The following is a 22,779-nucleotide window of genomic DNA, read 5'->3' on the forward strand; positions in this document are numbered from 1 at the left end:
TCTTGCCATGTCCTATTCGATGAGGATTTTTTCCCTTTTAAGGGACTCATATCTTTAGAAAACATCAATACCAAAGGTAATCCTCACTCGCTCGACCTGTTATTTACATTTGATTTGCCTCATTGTCCTACTTTGCCTCAATCACTTACTCCTCCACTTGTCGTGCAACCTGCTAACCAACCAACTAATATCACCCTTATCACCCCAAACTCCCCATAATTACAACCTGACCCAAACTCTACCCTTGACTTACCACGTTCTAATCCTGAAACACCTATGTCATCCTCTACCATACAGCCTACCCTACCCTCAAATGAGTAAGTCGAAGTACTTATACAACCTGTGTTAAAGTTATCAGATGCTCCTGCACCTCCAGAGCATCATATGGTCATAAGATCCAAGTCTGGAATTCAAAAACCCAACCCTAAATATGCTATGCATGTTACTGTTGACAACTATTTTGTTGAACCAACATGTTTCACTCAGGCTGTTAAGTCCCAGGAATGGAGGAATGCCATGGTTTAGGAATTCAATGCGCTGCAACAATGTGGGACTTGGAGTTTGGTTCTGTTCACTCCACAGATGAATTTGCTTCCAAACAAGTGGGTGTTCAAGTTAAAGCGCCTTGCAGATGGTACAATTGAGCGTCATAAGGCTCGGCTTGTGGCAAATGGGTTTAATCAGAAGGCTGGTGTGGATTACATCGAAACCTTCAGCCTAGTTGTTAAACATACCACGATCAGGTTTGTGCTTAGTGTTGCGGTATCAAAAGGATGGCAGGTTAGACAACTAGACGTCCAAAATGCTTTCCTACATGGTTTCTTGAACGAAGAAATGTATATGCACCAACCTTTGGGATTTGTTGACAAACAGTTTCCAACTCATGTTTGTAAGCTTCAATAGAGTATCTATGGTCTTAAACAAGCACCCAGGGCCTGGTTTCAGAGATTCTCCAACTTCTTGCTTCAACTTGGCTTCCAGGAATCAACGTGTGACTACAGTCTGTTTGTATTCAATAAAAAAAGTGTGTACTTAATACTTTTAATTTATGTGGACGATATCTTAATCACTAGAAATAGTTCTCACCAGATTTCCAGGTTGATACAAAGGCTGAGCACCTTATTTTCCATGAAAGATTTGGGACCACTCAATTATTTTTTGGGTGTGGAGGTCAAGTATGATGGTAGCCAGATGCACCCAAGTCAATCAAAGTACGCGTTGGATTTACTAGCCCGCACCAAATTTACAGAACTAAGCCAATATCCACTCATGTTTCCTCAGGCCAAAAACTCAGTGCCTATGTTGGTGATCCATTCGAGAAACCAAAGGTCTATCGTAGTGTAGTGGGTGATCTACAATATCTCACAATTACTCGTCCCGATTTGTCATATACGGTCAATCAAGTGTGCCAGTATATGGGCATTCTCCCACAACCACTTATTGGATGGCAGTGAAACGTATTCTTCGTTACTTGAAGGTCACGCATAATCATGGTCTTTTGTACAAGCTAGGAACTATCACACTTTTAGCCTTCTCCGATGCGGATTATGCAGGGAATCCAGATACACGGCATTCAACTGGTGGTTTTTGTGTCTATCTCGGTTCAAATATGGTGTCTTGGAGTTCTAAGAAGCCGAAAACGGTTTCTCGGTCGAGTGTTGAAGCCGAGTACATGCAATTGGCTTACACGGTTGCTGAGCTTTCATGGTTAAGATCTTTATTCAAGGATCTCCATTTACATCTTGTGTGACCACAAATCTGGTGTGACAACATCTCTTCGATTGCTTTAGCCTTGAATCCAGTATTTCATTCACGAACTAAGCATTTGGAAGTTGATTACCATTATGTACTGGAGAAGGTGGTTCGTGGTCAATTATTGGTTAACTATATATGTTCACAAGATCAGCTTGCTGATTTGTTTACCAAGGGTTTGTCTTCGTCTCGATTCAAGTTATTAGCATCCAAGCTTTCAGTTGTTCCTCCACCTGTTAGCTTGCATGGGGCTATTAGACGAAGTCAACATGAAGCTATTATCATCGCATCTTCAAGAGTTTGATTACTTCAAACTCTTATCCTTTCAGCCATTCCTAGTTTATAGGATTTGTTTTCAAATATTTGATGTAATCTAAGCTGCGCATGTAATCCTTATAGCCTTCTGTTTTTATTTTTAAACTTTCAAAACTTCCTTGCATCTAGGGTTTTCAAACTCATGCTGTAACCTTGAGATGATTATAAATACATGCATCCCAGTTTTGATGGGTATGCAATTGAAGTGAAACTCTCAGCTTTCTTAAGTTTTACAAAATGTACAAATAGTAAGAATATAGGACCGATTTGAAAAATCAGAGTTTTTGGGTAAAACCATCTTTAACGGTAATAAAAAAGTTTTCTTCTACCATCTGGTTCAATACAGCAACTTTCGTGAAGTGGAAAACATGAATCAAGCAATCATAGAGATTAGAGATCCAATTTTTTCTCTTCTTCTGTAATCTGATACAGAAGGAAAAAAAAAAGACAGCCGCATGAAGAACACTGGTATAATGAGTCCAATTCAATCCTATACAGTAGAAGGGATGTTGATCCGGAAAAGGAAAACAAACAAATAGCAAATCTTGCCCATAAAACTATATAAAAATTTCAACAGAATAAAACCAGAAACTCTTTAAAATATAACTAAATAAAGAAGAGGGGGCAAAAGAACTTGCCTCCTCTGCACGCAAAGTCCGATACTGGTAATTAATATTGTCAACTTTCTCACTGTTTGGGAAGATCTAAAAAACAACACGAGGAATTCTGAGTGCTACATCAGACAAAATTACTTAAGTCCTAATACAGTAGAAGGGATTATGACACAATAAGATCCTTGAGAAAAATAAGCAAAAGCATCATGATACAACCGGCATCACAAATGGGGCAGGCTACAATCACTTAAGACCAGAAAAAAAAGAAGCTAACATGCCGATACAGCAGGCAGACAAGTCGTAATTACCTTGTATATCTTGTGATCGAGAACCTCAAGCAGTCGCAGTTCTGCATTTGGATGAGACCGCTTTACCTGTTTCAAGTACACCATACATTGAGAAAGATCCATAATGTTGTTTAAGAGGCGCTGATAACAATTGCTACCAATTTTGTCAAGTTATGATCACCGCTGCAAGTTGAGTGCAATCCATTATTGGCAACTATAAAGGACAGAAAGTACAAAAACTCGTAGAAGGGAGGGAGAATAGTAGTTTTCAATCAATTAAAGGCATTGCAGCGCTAACGTAATGTATGGAAGCATCATTAGCTTTCCTGAACAAAAAATGAAAAACAAAAACACACAGAGGACTTCCCATACGATTGGCAGAAACTTTTAGATGGGAAGTCATGGATAATACATGGAATGCAAAGATAGAGAGAAATCCACCTTCGTTTTAAGTACATTAATCACATCCCCAACACCAACAGTGCTCTGTTTGGGCAATATAATACCTGTAAATCCCCACCTAACACGGAATGCAAGGATAAAGAGACTTCCTCAATTTCAAGCGGAGTAGATTTCTGAAAACATATAATGTCCCCATCTTCAATCTGGAGAAGAAAGCAACAGACCTATAAAAGCTTAAAACTTAAATCTTATTGCAAGCGTGCAATATAGCAACAATTACCAGGCTCGACTCGAAAGAGGTCATCTTGTCAAGGTCTACACACATGACAAAAGGCTCAAACTTTAATTCCTGAATGTAGCGCAAACACATACGTAAGTTTATGTATAAGAATGCTGCAGCAAAGTATGCATCAAATGATAAACTTACATGTACATTCAAAGACTATCTCCAACCCTTGGCCTAAAACCTAAAATTTTATCTCTGGAAATTTAGGTTTTAACTCATAAATAGTTTTTCTGCACCAACTCTTATGGCCTAAAATTTTAGGCTCAGATTATTAAATAATGAGTTTAGGGTAATTTTTGTGGATGCAAATTTCTTCATCCTTGCTCTTGGACAAAATTGCACATACAAAACAAATAACACCTTAGGTCAAGGCCAAGAGCCTCACGCGTCCATGGTGAATGGGGGGCATTGGCCGAAGAACCTCCGATGCCAAAGTTAGAATTTTAAGGGAAAAATATTTGGAGAATTTAGAGAGTTTAGCAAGAGAATTGGAATTGAGTTTTAGAGAAAATGAGGTAGTATTTATAGGGGTGTGGCCGGCCCCTTTAGGAGGAGGAGGACCGGTCACTTGGTTGGTATTTTGGGTGAGGTTCATGATTTGTAGCTAATTAGGAATAATTGAATAATAAATTAATTAATATAATAAAAGATGAATGATTTGGGAGTTACCTTGTGGAGATGATTTGATAAGGATAAATGAAATAGGTTTTGAATTATTACTTATTTTGGGAACTTTTGACTTGGTTAAGGGATGATTGCTTACTGCTCGCGCGTAGGAATCCCGATGTGTCTTGAGGGTAATTTTGACCTTTTCACCCTAGAATCCACGTGTTGCCTCCATATTTTTCTCGATTATTTTTGTCTCCACAAATTTTTTTTTTAAATTGACTTTTTAAAAAACAAAATTATGTAGATTATCCTAAATTAATTTTATGAACATTTTACCCTAAAAATATTTAAATTCTGATAAACATTGAAAAATCACTAAATCGACACATGAAACTCATAAAACACTATTGAAGAATCTGAAACACATGATAGTGATGTATAAACACAAGACACATGAGCAAACACATGATTTTGGAAGATTGTAGAAAGAAAAATTAGAAGAATTATAGGCGAAAAGTGAGTTTTGTGTGGATGTTTCAACAAATATATAAGTATTTATAGAGTTTTTGGTTGAATTTTGAGTTAAATAACCTTTTATAATTATTTTAATAGTTGAATTTAAATTTGGGCTGTTAGATGTTTTTTTTTATTGTTAGATTTGATTATATTCGATCTCAGTCGTTGGATTCAATAAATTTATAAATATAAAACAAAAATATTAACTAAATTAAACGTAGATCGTTGGATAACCAACAACTCATTTGAATGTGAACCGTTGATCAACAAAAAGAGCCGTTGGGCTCAATTTTATTGGCAGACAAGTGGGAGACACACCCATGTGGGTGGGGGCTCCACCACTAATCTTGGCCTAAATTTGGCTTTTTTTTTTTGGTTTTAGGTCCAAATTAGAACTTGGGTTGGAATGGATTGGGGGGAATAGAAGGGAAATTATAGGTTTTAAGCCATGGGTTGGAGTTGGCCTAATGTACGTATATAAGACACAACTGATGCTACAAAATTAATGTGAAACACACCTCATAAATTTCAAGTTCATCATCAAGGGAAAAACCAGCAAGTTGATTGAACTTTATTAAAATCTCTACTGGCTTTGTAAAAACTCTTCAGGGAAAGCCTGCCAACAAAACTGGAAACAGAAAAGAACCTTAAATCAGCAAAGATGAATCATAAGAAAACTATGAGCAGAAAGAGCCATACCGCAGTTCTTGTTTCTCAGGTTCATAAAGCTTAAAGAAAAGCAGGATATCTTCCTTGGTTTTGTCAGGAAGAGGAATGGGACGTAGATTCTGGAGAATTTATACAAGCAGAAAATATAAGAAATTATGGTTTTCATAAAGCACTTGGAACTACAACAAGCCTCAAAACACGGGTCATAACAAGAATATAGTAAGACTGGATTACCGGTCCAAACTCTACTTCCAAAAACGACTTTAGCTCCGCACTGTGCTGACATGATACCCCTCTAAGTTGTCCATCCTGTAAAACACAAGGAGTCATCATTAGCTCTGGTTGACACCGATGTACAGCCAAAAGACAATCAACCATTTCAAAATTTGAGATCCAATGTTTATAACTGCCCATCAACCTTTTTTTTTTGGAAAACTAATGAAAAGGGCTTGAAAATTTTGAGTTTTAATGATAAGAACAAAATAAAGGGTAAAGTGAATAGTACCATGATTGACTTTTTAGTGTAAAAATATGGTTTTTCGTTAAAGTGAACAGTACCGGGTGCTTTTCATTAAAGTTCCCTTTTTTTTTTACAATAATAACTTCATTTAAAATGCCTTATCCAATACTGAAAACAAAATGATTATCGAAATATTCATTAACAACTTTTTACATTCCAATGTCGAAAGAGAAATTGACAGTTATGAGCATACATCATTCGTTCATAAACTTGAAAACTTCAGTGTCGGACCTAAAGTAAAAATTCAGACACAATGAGAAGTATGAATCACAAAAGGAACAAGGAGCAGTGCCTCCAAGTTTATGCTTGAATAGAAAATTCTTTCAAAGGTAGGAATTGTGATGTACATACTGATGGCGCGTTTACTAATCCGTAATCAAATTGAGGGGAATTGAATTGATGAGGAATTGGAATGAGGTGGATTCAGAATCGGATTCCTGTTGAAGCAGTTTACTTAAATGTTTTGGAATCGGAATAGAAATGATATTAATTCTATAAAGCTGTTTACTAATTTAACAGAATCGGAATATAAACTAGTATGATTACTAAAATGCCCTAGTCCCAAATCAAATATTTTATATACTTTTTTTTTAATAAAATTTGATGTAATATATAATAGTAAGAAAAAAAAATTATTTGAAATTTTAACGATTCCTGTGTTTGTTATTTTTAATAAAACTTGAATTCTTTTTTTTTTCTTTCACTTTTTGCTCTTTCATGAGTAAAAAACTTATTCGACAAAAAAAGTTAAAAAACCCAACAACAAAAATAACAGGAGTCGGGAGAGGTTCTGGAACCTTCACAGTTCCACTTCCACCACAACCTTCTTTACTCTCCCCCCTCTGCATTCTCAATTGGTTTTTGCCATCATCTCTTGACCTTGTTCTTTACTCTCCTTCTGTCGGGTCATCGAGTTGTAAACGATGAACTCCTTGTTGGCAACCATTCTTGGATTTCACAACCCCTTGTCAGCCGCTCAATGCTATCTGTAAAAATGTCTGAAATCGAATTGGGAAAAAAAACCAAACTGTAAGTCAAGTTGCCATTTTTCCAATTCGATTCTCAGTGTGCAAATCATAAGGTTTGCTTTTATCTATATACTCCTCTGCATCTGTCTCTCCACAACTGGAATTGGATCTGCGACTATCGGGAGTTTGTTGGTAGAACTGTTGGGGTCGGTTGGTGGTGGGTCTTGGCAGTCTAGGAGGTGGTGCGGTGGTGTGAGTTGATTAAGGAGTGGGGATGAGTGTGCTTTTCATGGTTGAATCGTGATGAAAAGGGCAGACTAATTTCGGTAAAGAAGTCTGATTCCGGAAGTTGGCCTTCTTTCGGAATTCAAATACCTCCTCCAAGTTAGTAATTGGATTCCGACAATATTAGGAATCTGATTACTGATTTTGGGTGGAGCCCACGAATATTTTCATGGGAGTTTTAACGAAAAGCCCACGGTACTGTTCATTTTAACGAAAAACCACATTTTTACATTAAAAAGTCAAACCTGGTACTATTCACTTTACCCTTTATTTTGACCTTATCATTAAAACTCAAAGTTTTCAAACCCTTTTCATTAGTTTTCCTTATTTTCATTCCCAAAATTTAGTAAACGCGGGAATCAGTTGGGGAAGAATTCAATTCTCATTCTTCTACCTCCATTCTGGTTTAGTAAACACGCCATTAGTGAAGATAATATCGTTTGTTAAAAAAAAAACAATTTGTATCACGTCAAATTGTCAAGCAATGGTCAATCAAACTCGCTAATTTGGTGTTAAATTCAAATTGTGTTGTTGTACAGTGATAAGTGAGCAAGGGTCGCTGTATCTCCATCGGCACCCGGATGCAGTGTTAAATGAGCAAGGGGGCCATAGAAACTTCTTTTCGAACGACTCCACTCAAAGTTGTTTGGGAGCATATGCTCCTATCAACTTTACCCGGGACACACAAAAGAAGTACTTTGATCCTATTAGACGGGGGAGGGTGAAGAAGCTAGGACAGAAGGGTAGAGTTCAAGAGAGCAAAATGCGTTTAGGAACGTGGAATATAGGAACCTTAACGGGAAAATCTATGGAAGTAGTGGAAGTTATGGTGAGGAGAAGGATAAATATTATGTGCCTACAAGAAACTAAGTGGGTTGGTAGTAAGGCAAAGGATCTAGAAAACTCAGGGTTTAAACTTTGGTATTCGGGCACAAATAGAACGAGAAACGGTGTTGGCATCATCGTGGACAAGACCTTGGTACAAGATGTTGTAGATGTCAAGAGGGTAGGAGATAGAATCATGGCAATCAAGATTGTAATAGGACAAGAACTTATCAATGTGATTAGTGCGTACGCACCTCAAGTAGGGTTGGATACGAGTTCGAAGGAGAAATTTTGGGAAGATCTTGGAGACTTGGTGCAAGGAATTGCTCAGACGGAGAAGTTATTTATAGGAGGAGATTTAAATGGACACGTGGGCAGGGAGACAGGCAACTATGGAGGTTTTCATGGTGGCCATGGTTTTGGGGAGAGAAACGAGGATGGGGAAGCTATCTTGGATTTTGCAATGGCATATGATCTCTTCTTAGCCAACACCTTCTTTAAGAAGAGAGAAGAACATGTGATCACCTACAAGAGTGGGTCGTCAAAAACACAAATAGATTTTCTTCTAATGAGGAAAGGGGATCGTATAACTTGTAAGGATTGCAAAGTTATACCAGGAGAGAGCGTGGCTAATCAACATCGCTTGTTGGTGATGGATGTACAAATCAAAAGAGTAAGACAAAAGAACAAGACTTGGAAGTGCCCAAGAACTAGATGGTGGAATCTAAAAGAAGAAAAACAAGCTATTTTCAAAGAGAAGGTAATCATCCAATGTGTGTGGGATAGAGAGGGGGAAGCTAGCCAAATGTGGGATTCCATGGCTAGTTGTATCCGAAAAGTAGCAAAAGAGGTACTAGGAGAGTCCAAGGGCTTTGCCCCACACCAAAAGGAATCTTGGTGGTGGAATGAGGAGGTACAAACAAAGGTGAAGGCTAAGAAGGAATGTTGTAAAGCCTTATACAAGGAGAGGACCGATGAAAATGGTGAAAGGTATAGAAAAGCGAAGCAAGAGGCGAAGAAAGCTGTCAGAGAAGCTAAGTTAGCGGCTTACGACGATATGTATAAACGACTAGATACCAAAGAAGGAGAGTTGGATATCTATAAACTAGCTAGAGCAAGGGAAAAGAAGACAAGGGACCTAAACCAAGTGAGGTGCATCAAGGATGAGGATGGAAAGGTTCTTGCTACAGAGAACGCGGTTAAAGACAGATGGAGAGGTTATTTTCATAATCTTTTCAATGAAGGACATGAAAGGAGTGCTTCTTTAGGGGAGTTGAGTAACTCAGAAGAGTGTAGAAACTACTCCTTTTATCGTCGAATCCGGAAGGAAGAAGTGGTTGTAGCTTTGAAGAAGATGAAGCATAGAAAAGCAATAGGCCCAGACGATATACCAATCGAAGTGTGGAAAGTTTTGGGAGAGACAGGTATAACATGGCTCACTGACCTTTTCAATAGGATTTTGAAAACGAAGAAGATGCCAAATGAGTGGCGAACGAGCACTTTGGTGCCTATCTACAAGAATAAGGGCGACGTACAAAATTGCATGAACTATAGGGGTATTAAGCTAATGAGTCATACAATGAAGCTCTGGGAGAGAGTCATTGAGCATAGATTGAGGCAAGAGACACGGGTTTCGGACAACCAATTCGGGTTCATGCCAGGGCGCTCAACCATGGAGGCAATCTATCTCTTACGAAGATTGATGGAAAGATATAGAGATGGGAAAAAGGATTTACACATGGTCTTTATAGATTTGGAAAAAGCGTATGATAGGGTCCCAAGAGACATTCTTTGGAGGATTTTAGAGAAGAAAGGAGTACGAGTAGCATATATCCAAGCTATAAAGGATATGTATGAAGGAGCAAAGACTGCCGTAAGAACTCATGAAGGACAAACCGAAAGCTTTCCCATAACTGTAGGATTACATCAAGGCTCATCCTTAAGTCCTTACCTTTTTGCGTTGGTAATGGATGAGTTAACAAGACATATTCAAGATGATATTCCTTGGTGTATGCTTTTCGCAGACGATATAGTGTTGATAGATGAAACTCAGGAAGGGGTAAATGCAAAGCTTAACCTTTGGAGAAAAGTGTTGGAATCTAAAGGTCTTCGCCTAAGCCGATCAAAGACAGAATATATGGAGTGCAAGTTCAGTGCAAATGGAGGCCAAAACGAGTTAGGGGTGAGGATCGGAGATCAAGAAATACCAAAGAGCGACCGTTTTCGTTACCTAGGATCTATCTTGCAAAAGAACGGAGAATTAGATGGAGATCTCAACCATAGAATACAAGCTGGATGGATGAAGTGGAAGAGTGCATCCGGCGTGTTGTGTGACCGCCGTATGCCACTGAAGCTCAAGGGAAAATTTTATAGGACGGCAATAAGGCCGGCGATGCTGTATGGCACAGAATGTTGGGCGGTGAAACATCAACACGTACATAAAATGGGTGTAGCGGAGATGAGGATGCTTCGTTGGATGTGTGGGCACACGAGAAAGGATAAGATTAGGAATGAGGATATCCGGGGTAAAGTAGGAGTAGCCGAAATTGAAGGAAAGATGAGAGAAAATCGGTTACGGTGGTTTGGACATGTGCAAAGAAGGCCTACTGACGCTCCGATTAGAAGATGCGACTATGGGACAGAGGTTCAGGGCCGAAGGGGTAGAGGAAGACCTAGGAAAACTTTGGAAGAGACTCTAAGAAAAGACTTAGAGTACTTGGATCTAACGAAGGACATGACACAGGATCGAGCACAATGGCGTTCTAAGATTCATATAGCCGATCCCACTCAGTGACTTGGATTTTCCAAGTCTCCAACCAAGAAGTTTTCCTCACTCGGGAAATTAAGGGAACACTACCCCAACCTACATGCTCCACTCAGAAAGATTCAACATACAAGCTTCAACAAAAAAAAAAATTCAAAGAACTTAGCGAAGAAGGCTTTGGTGTATTTAACACAATACGTTGAAATGAAGGAAAGCTTATTTATTGATATCCCCGATAAGCTACAAATATGTACATATACATGAGTCAAAATAAACACACAAGAGGGAGCCTTCACAAAGGTTGCTTAGGAGAAGTCTCAGCAGTCGGTAGAGCCCCAGAAAGAGAAGGCACCGGAGGGGGATCATTTGGAGCCTCAGTACTGGACAGAACCCTAGAAGGAGGAGGCATCAGAGGTTGATCATTTGGAGCTTCATTACGCGGTACAGCCCCAGAAGACGAAGGCAATAAATGCCTTTGGAACAAACCCACAAATCTCTGATGATCAAGTAAAACCTGACCATCAGTTTCCTTCATCTGGTCAATCTTCCTCTTCATGTTTGTAGCATAGTCATGTGCGAGCCGGTGCAACTGTTTATTCTCATGCTTGAGCCCTCTAATCTCCTGTTTGAGACTCATCACTTCAGCCGCCAATGATTCAACTTGCCGGGTTCGAGCAAATAGGCGTTGGGCCATATTAGACACAGAACCTGCACACTGAACACTGAGAGCCAGCGAATCCTTAACAGCTAACTCATCAGACCGTTTGGAAAGTAGTCTGTTATCTTTGGGAGTGAGAAGGTTCCTGGCCACCACCGCAGCGGTCATATCATTCTTCATCACGGAATCCCCAACGGTAAGATGACCAGTTGGGGAGACGAAGGATGGGCGCCATATGTTGTCTGGAGAAGGCGGGGCTGCCTCTTCAACAAGGTTCAAGTCAAAACGACGGTCGGAGGGGCCAGACATTTTCAAAGGTGTTGAAGAGAGAAGAGGTCGGACAAATCAAGATCTTAGAAGTGCAAGAATGAAGCTTCTACTGGTGGAGATTCAAGTGTGCTTTGGAACTTAATGCCAGCCCCTATAAAAATCTGCACTCGACGGAGCTTCAGAAATCAAAGAGGCGCCTGCTCAGAAATCGAAGAGGCGTTTGCTTTCTCAAAAGTTGGGCTGCTTAGAGATCACGAGGGTTGATCTCAGAAATCGAAGAGCCGTTTGCTTTCTCAAAAGTTGGGCTGCTCAAAGACCACGAAGGCCGATCTCAGAAATCGAAGAGGCGCTCGCTTTCTCAAAAGCTGGGCTCCCTAGAGACCACGAGGGCCGATCTCAGAAATCGAAGAGGCACCTACTTTTCCAGCCTTGTCAGCACCTGTCACACGCACACTCAGCTTTGCGGAAATTATGGGCATTCTGTCAAAGACTTCTGGGGAAGTAGAAAACACATGAATCTTACTGTTCAATCACCCACTTCCCACACGCAACAATAGCTCATGGGTACCACAGATAACTTTGCCAAAGTTCTCTGCCAAAGTTGAGCACGTGAAGCTTGCAGCTCCCACTACATCGCTCTGACCAAGAAGGGTAAAAGAATAGCAAAGAAACAGCACTAACAAAGTTTAGACCCATAAATTTTGACGGTCTAGCTACCATATTATTACCCACAAGGGTAAAGGAACAGTACCACTGCTGGATAATTGGAAAGTCCATGTATGTCAACCTCTGTGCTTCGTGGCAAGGTAGACTAGCAAACATGCCCAACCTTTACTCACATTCGAGAAAACACTCCCAATAAGATTGCTTGCTCCAAAATCGAAGAGGCACCGTCCTCCGAATCTAAAGAGCCAGACTCCCAACATGACTACTTTCTTAAAAATCGAAGAGAGGGTAAAGGAACAGTACCATTGCTGGATAATTGGAAAGTCCCTGTGTGTCAACCTCTGTGCTTTTTGGCAAGGTAGACTAGCAAACATGCCCAACCTTTACTCACATTCGAGAAAACACTCCCAACAAGATTGCTTGCTCCAAAATCGAAGAGGCACCGCCCTCCGAATCTCGAGAGCCACTCTCCCAACATGATTACTTTCTCAAAAATCGAAGAGACACTGCTCCCCGAATCTCGAGAGCCAGACCCCCAGCATGATTGCTTTCTCAAAAATCGGTGAGGCACCGTTCTCCGAATCAATCGAAGAGACGCTCGCTTTCTCAAAAGCTGGGCTGCTCAGAGACCACGAGGGCCGATCTCAGAAATCGAAGAGGCACCTACTTTTCTAGCCTTGTCAGCACCTGTCACACGCACACTCAGCTTTGCAGAAATTATGGGCATTCTGTCGAAGACTTCTGGTGAAGTAGAAAGCACATGAATCTTACTGTTCAATCACCCACTTCCCACACGCAACAATAACTCATGGGTACCACAGATCACTTTGCCAAAGTTCTCTGCCAAAGTTGAGCACGTGAAGCTTGCAGCTCCCACTACATCGCTCTGACCAAAAAAGGTAAAAGAATAGCAAAGAAACAGCACTAACAAAGTTTAGACACATAAATTTTGAAGGTCTAGCTACCATATTATTACCCACAAGGGTAAAGGAACAGTACCACTGCTGGATAATTGGAAAGTCCCTGTGTGTCAACCTCTGTGCTTCGTGGCAAGGTAGACTAGCAAACATGCCCAACCTTTACTCACATTCGAGAAAACAGTCCCAACAAGATTGCTTGCTCCAAAATCGAAAAGGCACCGTCCTCCGAATCTCGAGAGCCAGACTCCCAACATGATTACTTTCTCAAAATCGAAGAGAGGGTAAAGGAACAGTACCATTGCTGGATAATTGGAAAGTCCCTGTGTGTCAACCTTTGTGCTTCGTGGCAAGGTAGACTAGCAAACATGTCCAACCTTTACTCACATTCGAGACAACACTCCCAACAAGATTGCTTGCTCCAAAATCGAAGAGGCACCGCCCTCTGAATCTCGAGAGCCAGACTCCCAACATGATTACTTCCTCAAAAATCGAAGAGACACTGCTCTCCGAATCTCGAGAGTCAGACCCCCAGCATGATTGCTTTCTCAAAAATCGAAGAGGCATTGTTCTCCGAATCTCGAGAGCCAGATACCACAGACCTCTTTTTCAAAGTGCTCTGACAGAGTTAAAACATGTGAAACTGGCAGCTCCCACTACCGTGCTATGACCAAGCAGGGTAAAGGAATAGCATTACTACTTGTTGTTAGGGAGACTCCTATATATGTCGACCTCCATCCCCAACGGACAGGCAGACCTGCAAAAATGCTCAACCCTTCATCATATCTGAGAGGGCACTCCCAACAAAGCCTTTCGAAATATTCAGCTTTCTTTCCCCCCGATAATACCTCTGCAAACAAGCTATACTAGAGCAAGAATATCTCATATCATCAGGGTTAAAAGCAAGAGTATCCCATATCATGCTTTTTCCTTGTTTTTTCTTTTGGCCTTGTTTTTACCTGCAAGACAAGGAGAAAGAGAGCAATCAGTCAGCACTTGGAATCAAGCTTCCAGCCAGGAACTGACTACCTGGAACCCCTTACCTGATTACTTACCTGGCATTGCTCTCGAGTACTCATCTTCAACATCTTATGTTTCCAGGGAAGATTCCGCATCTGCTTGAGGAACAGATAGGGCAAGTGCGAAGGATACAAGGAAGCATGTGGAGACAAGCGTAACAGCACACGTGCCGATACATCCATTACTCTGTCAAAAGCAAAAGTATCCCATATCAGCAGGGTGGAACGTACTCTAGATTTGATGGACTTGTTTTGACCCTCAAATTCTTCAGTCGGCCTTATACTCTGGAGGAAACCAGAAAACCCTCCAGCTCAGTTCAAGAATAAGCCTGTGGAAAGTTACTTCTTCAAAAGCAAAAGTATCTCATATCATCTCTTCTCATTTTTCTTCTCTTTATCCTTCATGCTGCTGCAAGATGGGGAGAAGGTGAACAATCAGTCGGAGCTCTGATTGCTTACCTTGTCTGTCACCTCTTTCAGCAGACCCCCTAGCTCGGCGACTTGGGGGACTCCTACTACATGGTTTGTATCGCGCTTGACCAAGCCTGAAACTACAAGTAAGCTTCAAGTGAAATTGATACATTACCTTGTGCATCTCCACCAGTTAAAGTTACCACCCCTGGATGGAGGAAGAGTACTTCCAGAGAAGATGCCACATCTACCTATGAGACAGATAAGGCAAGTCAAGACGACACCACTCTCCGATACTTAGAAGTTTCGTGATTACGAGATCATTCTCCCACAATATTTCCTAATGTCATTTGTACTAAATCATTCACTCGTACTCACTAAAGGAGAGCTTGAACCTATGTACTTGTGTAAACCCTTCACAATTAATGAGAACTCTTCTATTCCGTGGACGTAGCCAATCTGGGTGAACCACGTACATCTTGTGTTTGCTTTCCTATCTCTATCCATTTATATACTTATCCACACTAATGACCGGAGCAATCTAGCGAAGATCACAAAAAGCGACCGTTTTCGTTACCTAGGATCTATCTTGCAAGAGAACGGAGAATTAGATGGAGATCTCAACCATAGAATACGAGCTGGATGGAAAGAGTGCATCCGGCGTGTTGTGTGACCGTCGTAGGCCACTGAAGCTCAAGGGAAAATTTTATAGGACGGCAATAAGGCCAGCGATGGTGTATGGCAGAGAATGTTGGGTGGTGAAGCATCAACACGTACACCAAATGGGTGTAGCGGAGATGAGGATGCTTCGTGGGATGTGTGGGCACACGAGAAAGGATAAGATTGGGAATGAGGATATCCGAGGTAAAGTAGGAGTAGCCGAATTGTAGGAAAGATGAGAGAAAATCGGCTCTGGTGATTTGGACATGTGCAAAGAAGGCCGACTGACGCTCCGGTTCGAAGATGTGACTACGGGACAGAGGTTCAGGGCCGAAGGGGTAGAGGAAGACCTAGGAAAACTTTGGAAGAGACTCTAAGAAAAGACTTAGAGTACTTGGATCTAACGGAGGACATGACACAAAACCGAGCGCAATGGCGTTCTAGGATTCATATAGCCGACCCCACTTAGTGGGAAAAGGCTTTGTTGTTGTTGTTGTTGTTGTTGTTGTTGTACCCTGTTAAAATCGTCACCTCCAAGAAGAAAGAGATGATACAAAAGTTGAAAATAAAGTGTTTAGGATAAATTTAGAGTTCTCTATAATCTCACAATTCTCAAATACAACTTTGATACTTTATTCTTCTCCATAATGAGGTATTTATAAGATTACAAATGAGCAATACTAAGAACTAAATCAAAACAATGATTTGTCTACAAGACAAGGAAACCTAGACCAAATCAAATTATATGAAAACCCTAATTAAATCAAATCCTAAAATATTTTCCTCTTTATTTTCCATCACCCCTCAACCGCATGATGTGAAATCATGAGTTTTCCGAGGAGGAAATCTTCATTGACATGTTGTAACTAACGCCAATCTTTCCGAAAACTCAGCAAATCACAATCCGTCAGAACTGACACCTATTTTCAAATGCCCATTTGGAACTAGCGCCAATCTTTTCGAAAGACTAATTAGAACAAACGTCTCTTTTCAAAAGCCCGATGAGCACATCATAATCCTCGGAACTAACGTCTCTTTTCGAAAACCCAACTGGAACTAACGCTATTTTTTTCGAAAGCCCAATTGGAACTAACGTCTTTTTTTTTGAAAGCCTGATATATAAATCTCTTGATATGTTGGAATCAATGCCTCTCTTTGAAAGCCCAGTTGAAACAAATGCTAATCTTTTTGAAAGCTCAACTGAAAGTAACGCCTCTTTTTGAAAGCCCCAACCACCAAATATTTTTTTCCTGTAATTCTTTTTTCATTCTTCTTGTTTTTTTTTTCTTTATTTTCTTCCTCAAACTCATAACTAAACTAAATTAAAAAAATAAATAAATAAAACAAAACCCAAAATCTTTCATGATTGGAAATGTATCCTACCTTGACAAAACTTTTTTCTTCTTCTAATCTCTTTCCTCCAAGGCATTGAAATCACACACTTTTCTTCTCTTTATTCTTCTTCATGGCAGCGGAAATTTATCTTCTTCTAACAATCGTAAACAATCTTCACCTCAAGTTCATGGCATGTGGGTGAACGAGAAAATTAGCTTTGTGTGCCCACATGGAAGTGCTCATAGCAAAGTTCAACAAAAAATCAAACTCTACTCCGATACCAAGTTGAAAATAAAGGGTTTATGATAAATTTAGAGTTCTCTACAATCTCACAATTCTCAAATACAATTTCGATACTTTATTCTTCTTCATATGGAGGTATTTATAAGATTGCAAATGAGCAATACTAGGAAATAAATAAAAAAAATCCTTTGTCTACAAGACAAGGAAACCTAGACCAAATCAAATCATATCAAAATTCTAATCAAATAATATAAAATCACTAATTAAATCAAATCCTAAAATATTTTCTTCTTTATTTTCTAGGGTGAGTCCCATTGACTCCATGTGGTTGCTGAATTGTGGATCTTCCACGTGTGACCCATTAATTGGGTCCCACGTGAGGGGGCGTGTTGAAACCCAAATCGGCTGTGGAAAAAGATAAGTAATAGTTTAAGTATCCCAACCCCACTCTAAGTTCTAACTAACACCCATGCCCTTAGTAATAAAACGTGACACCTGACGTATTGTGTAGGTTGTAATTACCAAGTTAGGGACAATATCGATGTTGTTGGAAGTAGACCGTTGGCCTGTCTCTTTCATAATTCAACAACAAACCCAATGATTTTCACAAAATTTAAATTTTGTATGCTTTATTTATGTCAAAGTGTAGCTGCTGCTGAAAAACGAAATGTTTGGATTAAAGCAATGAACTAAGTTTAATGTATCATTTCCTTTTATGAACATCCGAACTTTCAAGCCAAGAATGGCTATTCACAGAAGAAAAAGTTACTAAAATTTGAAGTACTTCTTCAGTACATCTTGTATGACGACCCAAATTCCAGCAGGGACACCCTTTTGTGCAGTCAATGTAGCCTGCTTGACATAGAAGCTTTCGGATTTAGAAGAGCTATCCGTGAAACTTTGCTTAAGAGGCTCCATTTCATCCACTGCAGTTTTCAGATTTGCCATTGCCCCAGCTCGCTTTCCCTTGGCCCGAGCCAGTTCAGCTTCGAGTTCAGCAATCTTGGCATCGTAATTGGCAACAATGTCTTTTTTCTCTTCACATGTCTGCATGGCCCGTCCCAATTGAACCTTCATCACTTCGAACTGGGCTACAAACTCCTCGGCTGGGGTAAGTTCTTTTTCTGCAGCCACATACTTCGGGATTTCTCTCTCCAATGACTCGAGAAGATTCTTAAGCATGGAAGTGATACTCAAGGGGATCATCCCTTGTTCAGTGAGGAGTTTCAGGGCGGAAGTGAACTCCTCGTAAGCCGCATCTGAGCAGAGAGTGGCTAGGCTGCTTCTAGAATAGAGGCTCACAGTGTCTAACGCAGCCAAAGCCTCGGCCGATGGTGCACTGGCCAAAGTGGATTTCAGTAGTTCCTCAGCAGCAGACAACCTTTTCAAAGTAAGGTTGTCAGCAACCTCGGCTTCAATTACGACTATATCATTCAGCAGAAAACCCCAGCATGGGTCACAAAGCACAGCAAGAGATATTAAACGTGTGAATCCCCCAGTCACTTTCTCTTGTCCGGCTGCAAAAAAAAAAAAAAAAAAAAAAATCATAGTAAGGAATCAATAAAAAAAAAAAGCTAAGAGACATTTGAACCGAAGAGAATAACAAAGAAGGAAAGAATAATATACTCTCTCTCATTGAATCCTTTCTGTGAATCTGATTAACTACAGTCAAGCTGAAATCCGCAATTCTACTCCACCCATATGGCAATGACTCAGAATCCGCCACATCTAAATACGCGGACAAGAAGTCTACATCGTTTCCCTTGGGAAATATTAGTACCCGCCTGATCAGACAAACCAAAGCAATTGATCAGAATCCAGTCACCAAGATAAAAAGAACAAACACAGGAAATTTCAGCTTTTAACATGTGGTTGAAATGGTAAACATACCATTTATAATCCTCGGCGAGGAAGATATCAGAGTAGAGTTTCTTGGTGTTCAGCCTAGTAAAGTTTTCGATTGTCCAAGTGAATTTCATGGCTGGAGATCCATAAAGCTGTGACAATTAACTGTACTGCTAGAAAGGGTCGACTTGAACTACTACCAAAAGATCAAATATCACAAATATCAAAACATACAACAAAACTCAAAGAATCAAAATTTTAAGAACTAGTGCAAGATATAAAGCCTCAAAAATATATTCATTCTGTGTGCGTTTCCTTCACACCATTCTTCCCTATCACTTATATATCCCTCATTTCTCCCATAAATTTTTCCTCTATTTCTAACACAAAAATATATAAAAAAACTAAACACAAAATCGTAATCAAATTGGCCCTTATGAAATGCACTCACTTGCACTTTAAACAGAAACACACAAGAAAAATTTGGAGATCAACTATGCAACACATAAAGCTTAAAAACTACGCCATGAACAAAGTATAAGCAATCGAAACAGTGAATTAATGTAAAACCACAAGGTTGTGCTTGTGTCTAACATATAACGTTTCATAATACTTCGATCTCTTCTCGTTCTTTCTTCAACTTAATCTGTGGATTCTTTTTTTAAATTTGTTTTATAATACTTCGATTTCTTCTTGTTCATTCAATTTATTTTATGTTTAAAATTTGCATATTGTATGGAGAGCAAAACTTTAAAAATATAAAATTACCACGTAAGTTATTAAATTTAAATTTTATATTTTAATAATCATCTTTGGAGATGGTCTAAAGTGATCTGCCATTCTTTTTTAATACAAAGGGGTCCTTTAGAGCAGCAAGGAGATGGAAAAGGATCCTCACCGAACCTCTTCCTAGGGATCCTAAGGATCATGTGATCGTGATCGTTCATCGTACATCGTGCGATTAGTTTTAGTAAGGTATTATTTATATTTAATTTTAAATTTTAAATTTTGAAATAATTTATAACCGCATGATGTCTGATGAACGATCACGATCACAGAAATCCCTAGAATCCCCATAAAAAGATCCTCGCTGGATCCTTTTCCCCAAGAGATGACACGCTTCCATTTTTCTTTTCCTTTGTTGCTGGCGGATCCCATCCCTCCGTGGACATATGGAGGCTTCATCTTCCTACTTCCTTTTTTCCACCGCTCAGGATGGAGAGAGAGAGAGAGAGAGAGGATTATCTCCCCTCTTAATCATTATTTCCTTATTCTCATTCTTTTTACGAATTGCAAATGGGGTCCACTCCTTTCGGTGTTTCTTCACACATTATTATTTCTTCTGTTTCATGGGGTTGGGCGTGGGTTGATTTGGTTGGTTTTGGGCCAAAATCGAAACCAAACCGACGTAGTCGGTTGGGCTAAAATTGCAAATTGAAACTGACCAAGTTAGATCTAAAACCGATCAGGCTCGTTAACCGACAGTGGCAAGTTGGTTTGAGTCTATTCTCAATTTATGTGAAGACGAAAATACATAAGAAATATTCTCTCCCAAAATCTATAAAACGTAGTACCAATATAACTGATTGCTAAAAAAAAAGCACAAATAAAGCAGCCCAAGGAGAGAGCACCAAAGCAGCTACTACTGCCTTCTCCAAATGGTCCCCCCGTTCTTCTCCAAAAGGACTCTTAAACTAATCAGGTTTTGTTTTCATGTGGTGAAAACACGGTAATCTCGTAAATAATTAACCATTTATATTACTACACGTATTAATTATGATTAAAAAATTAAATTAAATACATGCAGTCGGTTCAGTTAACCTCACCCTAAAAATTGTGAGAACCAATTGCCGAACTGATTAAGATTGACGCAGTTCAATTTAATCACCGAAAATAAAAAAATAAAAATCAAACCAATCTAAACTGCAGTTGCCATTCGAGCGGTTCATTGGTTTGTTTTTTTTTTGTTTTTTTTTTGTAATGTCCAGCCATATTTTTTCACCGTTTTTTAAAGTCAAAAAAGGAAAAACAAAACATACTTTTCACTTTCCATGATGTTCTTCTGACACACCCAATAAATAAAATAGTATTTCTCTTTGCTTTTTCTTATGCTTTCGGCTCTTTGAAATTGAAAGGAAGGAATCTTCCCTTTTTCCTCTCCGAAAAAATTCATTTTATAGGACATGAAAACGATAATTTGGTGTAATAACAACATAAAGAAAAACAAAGCAAAAAAACGTATGAGCGCCATGGATGTCGAAGAAGAAAAGGTTCGCCGAAATTTTGTAGTTGCTATTTGAAATGTACAAGGAACAGTGAACAAGAGCTATCTGCGAACCTTTGTTTAATAAGCTCCATTTCATGTACTGCAGTTTTTTTATTTGCCATTGGCTCTGCTGAGTCCGTTAATGTGTAAGTATATTAGCAAAAATAGCTTTAGCCATTTTGTTTGTTTTAATGAGAGCTCTTGGATCATATTCCAAATGGATGCTCTAGATTAAGTTAGAGTAAGTGATATTATGTGACATATGTAACTATCTCATACGATAGATGACATGGAGGGCTGAGATCATTTCTTTCTGTTAGAAGAGAGTGGAATTATTCCTTTTCTGTTGCAACAGTCATATTCCGATTGCACTTGTAGAGAGAAGGTGAGAATCAATGAAATTAGTTTTGCTCTCATCACTGTGAATACTCTTTTGCAATTCTCAGAAATCCTTACATAAACACATTGAATTTGAATCATAGTACAAAACATATAATCTAACATGGCCTTAGAGCCAGGTTGCATCATCTGCAACTGGGCATAAATCTGTGACTTTGGCAGCGAAGAACTCCATCCGATCATTGAGCTTTGTTGCTAAAGGAAATTCAAAAGAAAAAATCTCAATGACCTTGATATCGAGTCTCATATGGTTGGATCAAGTGGTGCAGATCTTTGAGCACCAGTGTTCAATGAAGACAACTTCGATTTCTGGCAGATTCTAATGAAGACGATATTTCAATCCCATGAACTTTGGGATATAGTCGAGAAGGGCTTTGATACTCCGGCGAAGAAAGAGGAGGAACTCACCGTAGCGGAGGACAAGCCATTGAAGGAGAACATCATCAAAGATGCAAAGGCACTTGGAATCATCCAAGGGGCGGTTTCTGATCAGATTTTTTCGAGAATCACCATCCAAGATGCTGCAAACTCTGCTTGGAATGTCTTGAATCAAGAATTTGTGGGAGATAAACAGGTGAGAGCTGTGAAACTTCAAGGCTTATGCCAAGATTTTGAATATACTAGAATGGGTGAAAATGAAGCTTTCTCTGCATATCTAGTTAGATTGTTTGATTTAATTAGTCAAATGAGGAGCTATGGTGAAGATATTAGTAATTAAAGAATAGTTCAAAAATTGCTGATAAGTTTACCTAAATCTTATGATAGTATTGTCATTGTGATTGAGAACACTAAGGATCTAGAGACTGTTGATGCTCAAGATGTTGTTGCTATCCTAAAAGGGTATGAACAAAGGATTGATAGGCATGTTGAGATTCAAACTGAGAAGGCATTTGCTAATCTTAATATAGAACAAAGTAAGTACAATGGAAACAAAAATTTCAAGCCACAGAAAAACTAGAAGTCAAAAGGCAAGAAGTGGGATAATAGGCCTGCAAATCAAGCTGGAAAAGTTGCTAGCACTACTGAGGGAGCAAAGAATCCTTGTATACACTGTGATAAATTGCATTTTGGTGAGTGTTGGTTCAAGGATAAGCCTAGATGTCATAACTGCAATAAGTTGGGGCATAATGCTAAGGATTATCCAGGTAAGAATCAGAAGCATGTAAACTTCGTTAATCAAGTTAATGACATTCCTACAATGTTTTATGCTTGCAACAATGCCACTGTGAAAAGATGTGAAGACATATGGTATGTGGATAGTGGATGCAGCAACCACAT

At 39.4% G+C, this 22,779-nt stretch overlaps 1 protein-coding gene across 1 annotated transcript; it reads right to left on the reverse strand.

Moving 5' to 3' along the window:
• Positions 1-17,667: 17,667 nt before the first annotated feature.
• LOC126594362 (MATH domain and coiled-coil domain-containing protein At3g58250-like) lies at positions 17,668-19,481 on the reverse strand. The gene is made up of 3 exons (XM_050260653.1): positions 18,882-19,481; positions 18,618-18,775; positions 17,668-18,508 (listed from the first exon to the last, which is right to left on the reverse strand). Exons 1-3 carry the CDS (start codon positions 18,968-18,970, stop codon positions 17,760-17,762), a joined length of 996 nt encoding a protein of 331 aa, XP_050116610.1. The 5' UTR covers positions 18,971-19,481; the 3' UTR covers positions 17,668-17,759.
• Positions 19,482-22,779: the final 3,298 nt, after the last annotated feature.

Source organism: Malus sylvestris, chromosome 12, assembly GCF_916048215.2.
Source record: "Malus sylvestris chromosome 12, drMalSylv7.2, whole genome shotgun sequence".
NCBI lineage: Eukaryota > Viridiplantae > Streptophyta > Magnoliopsida > Rosales > Rosaceae > Malus > Malus sylvestris.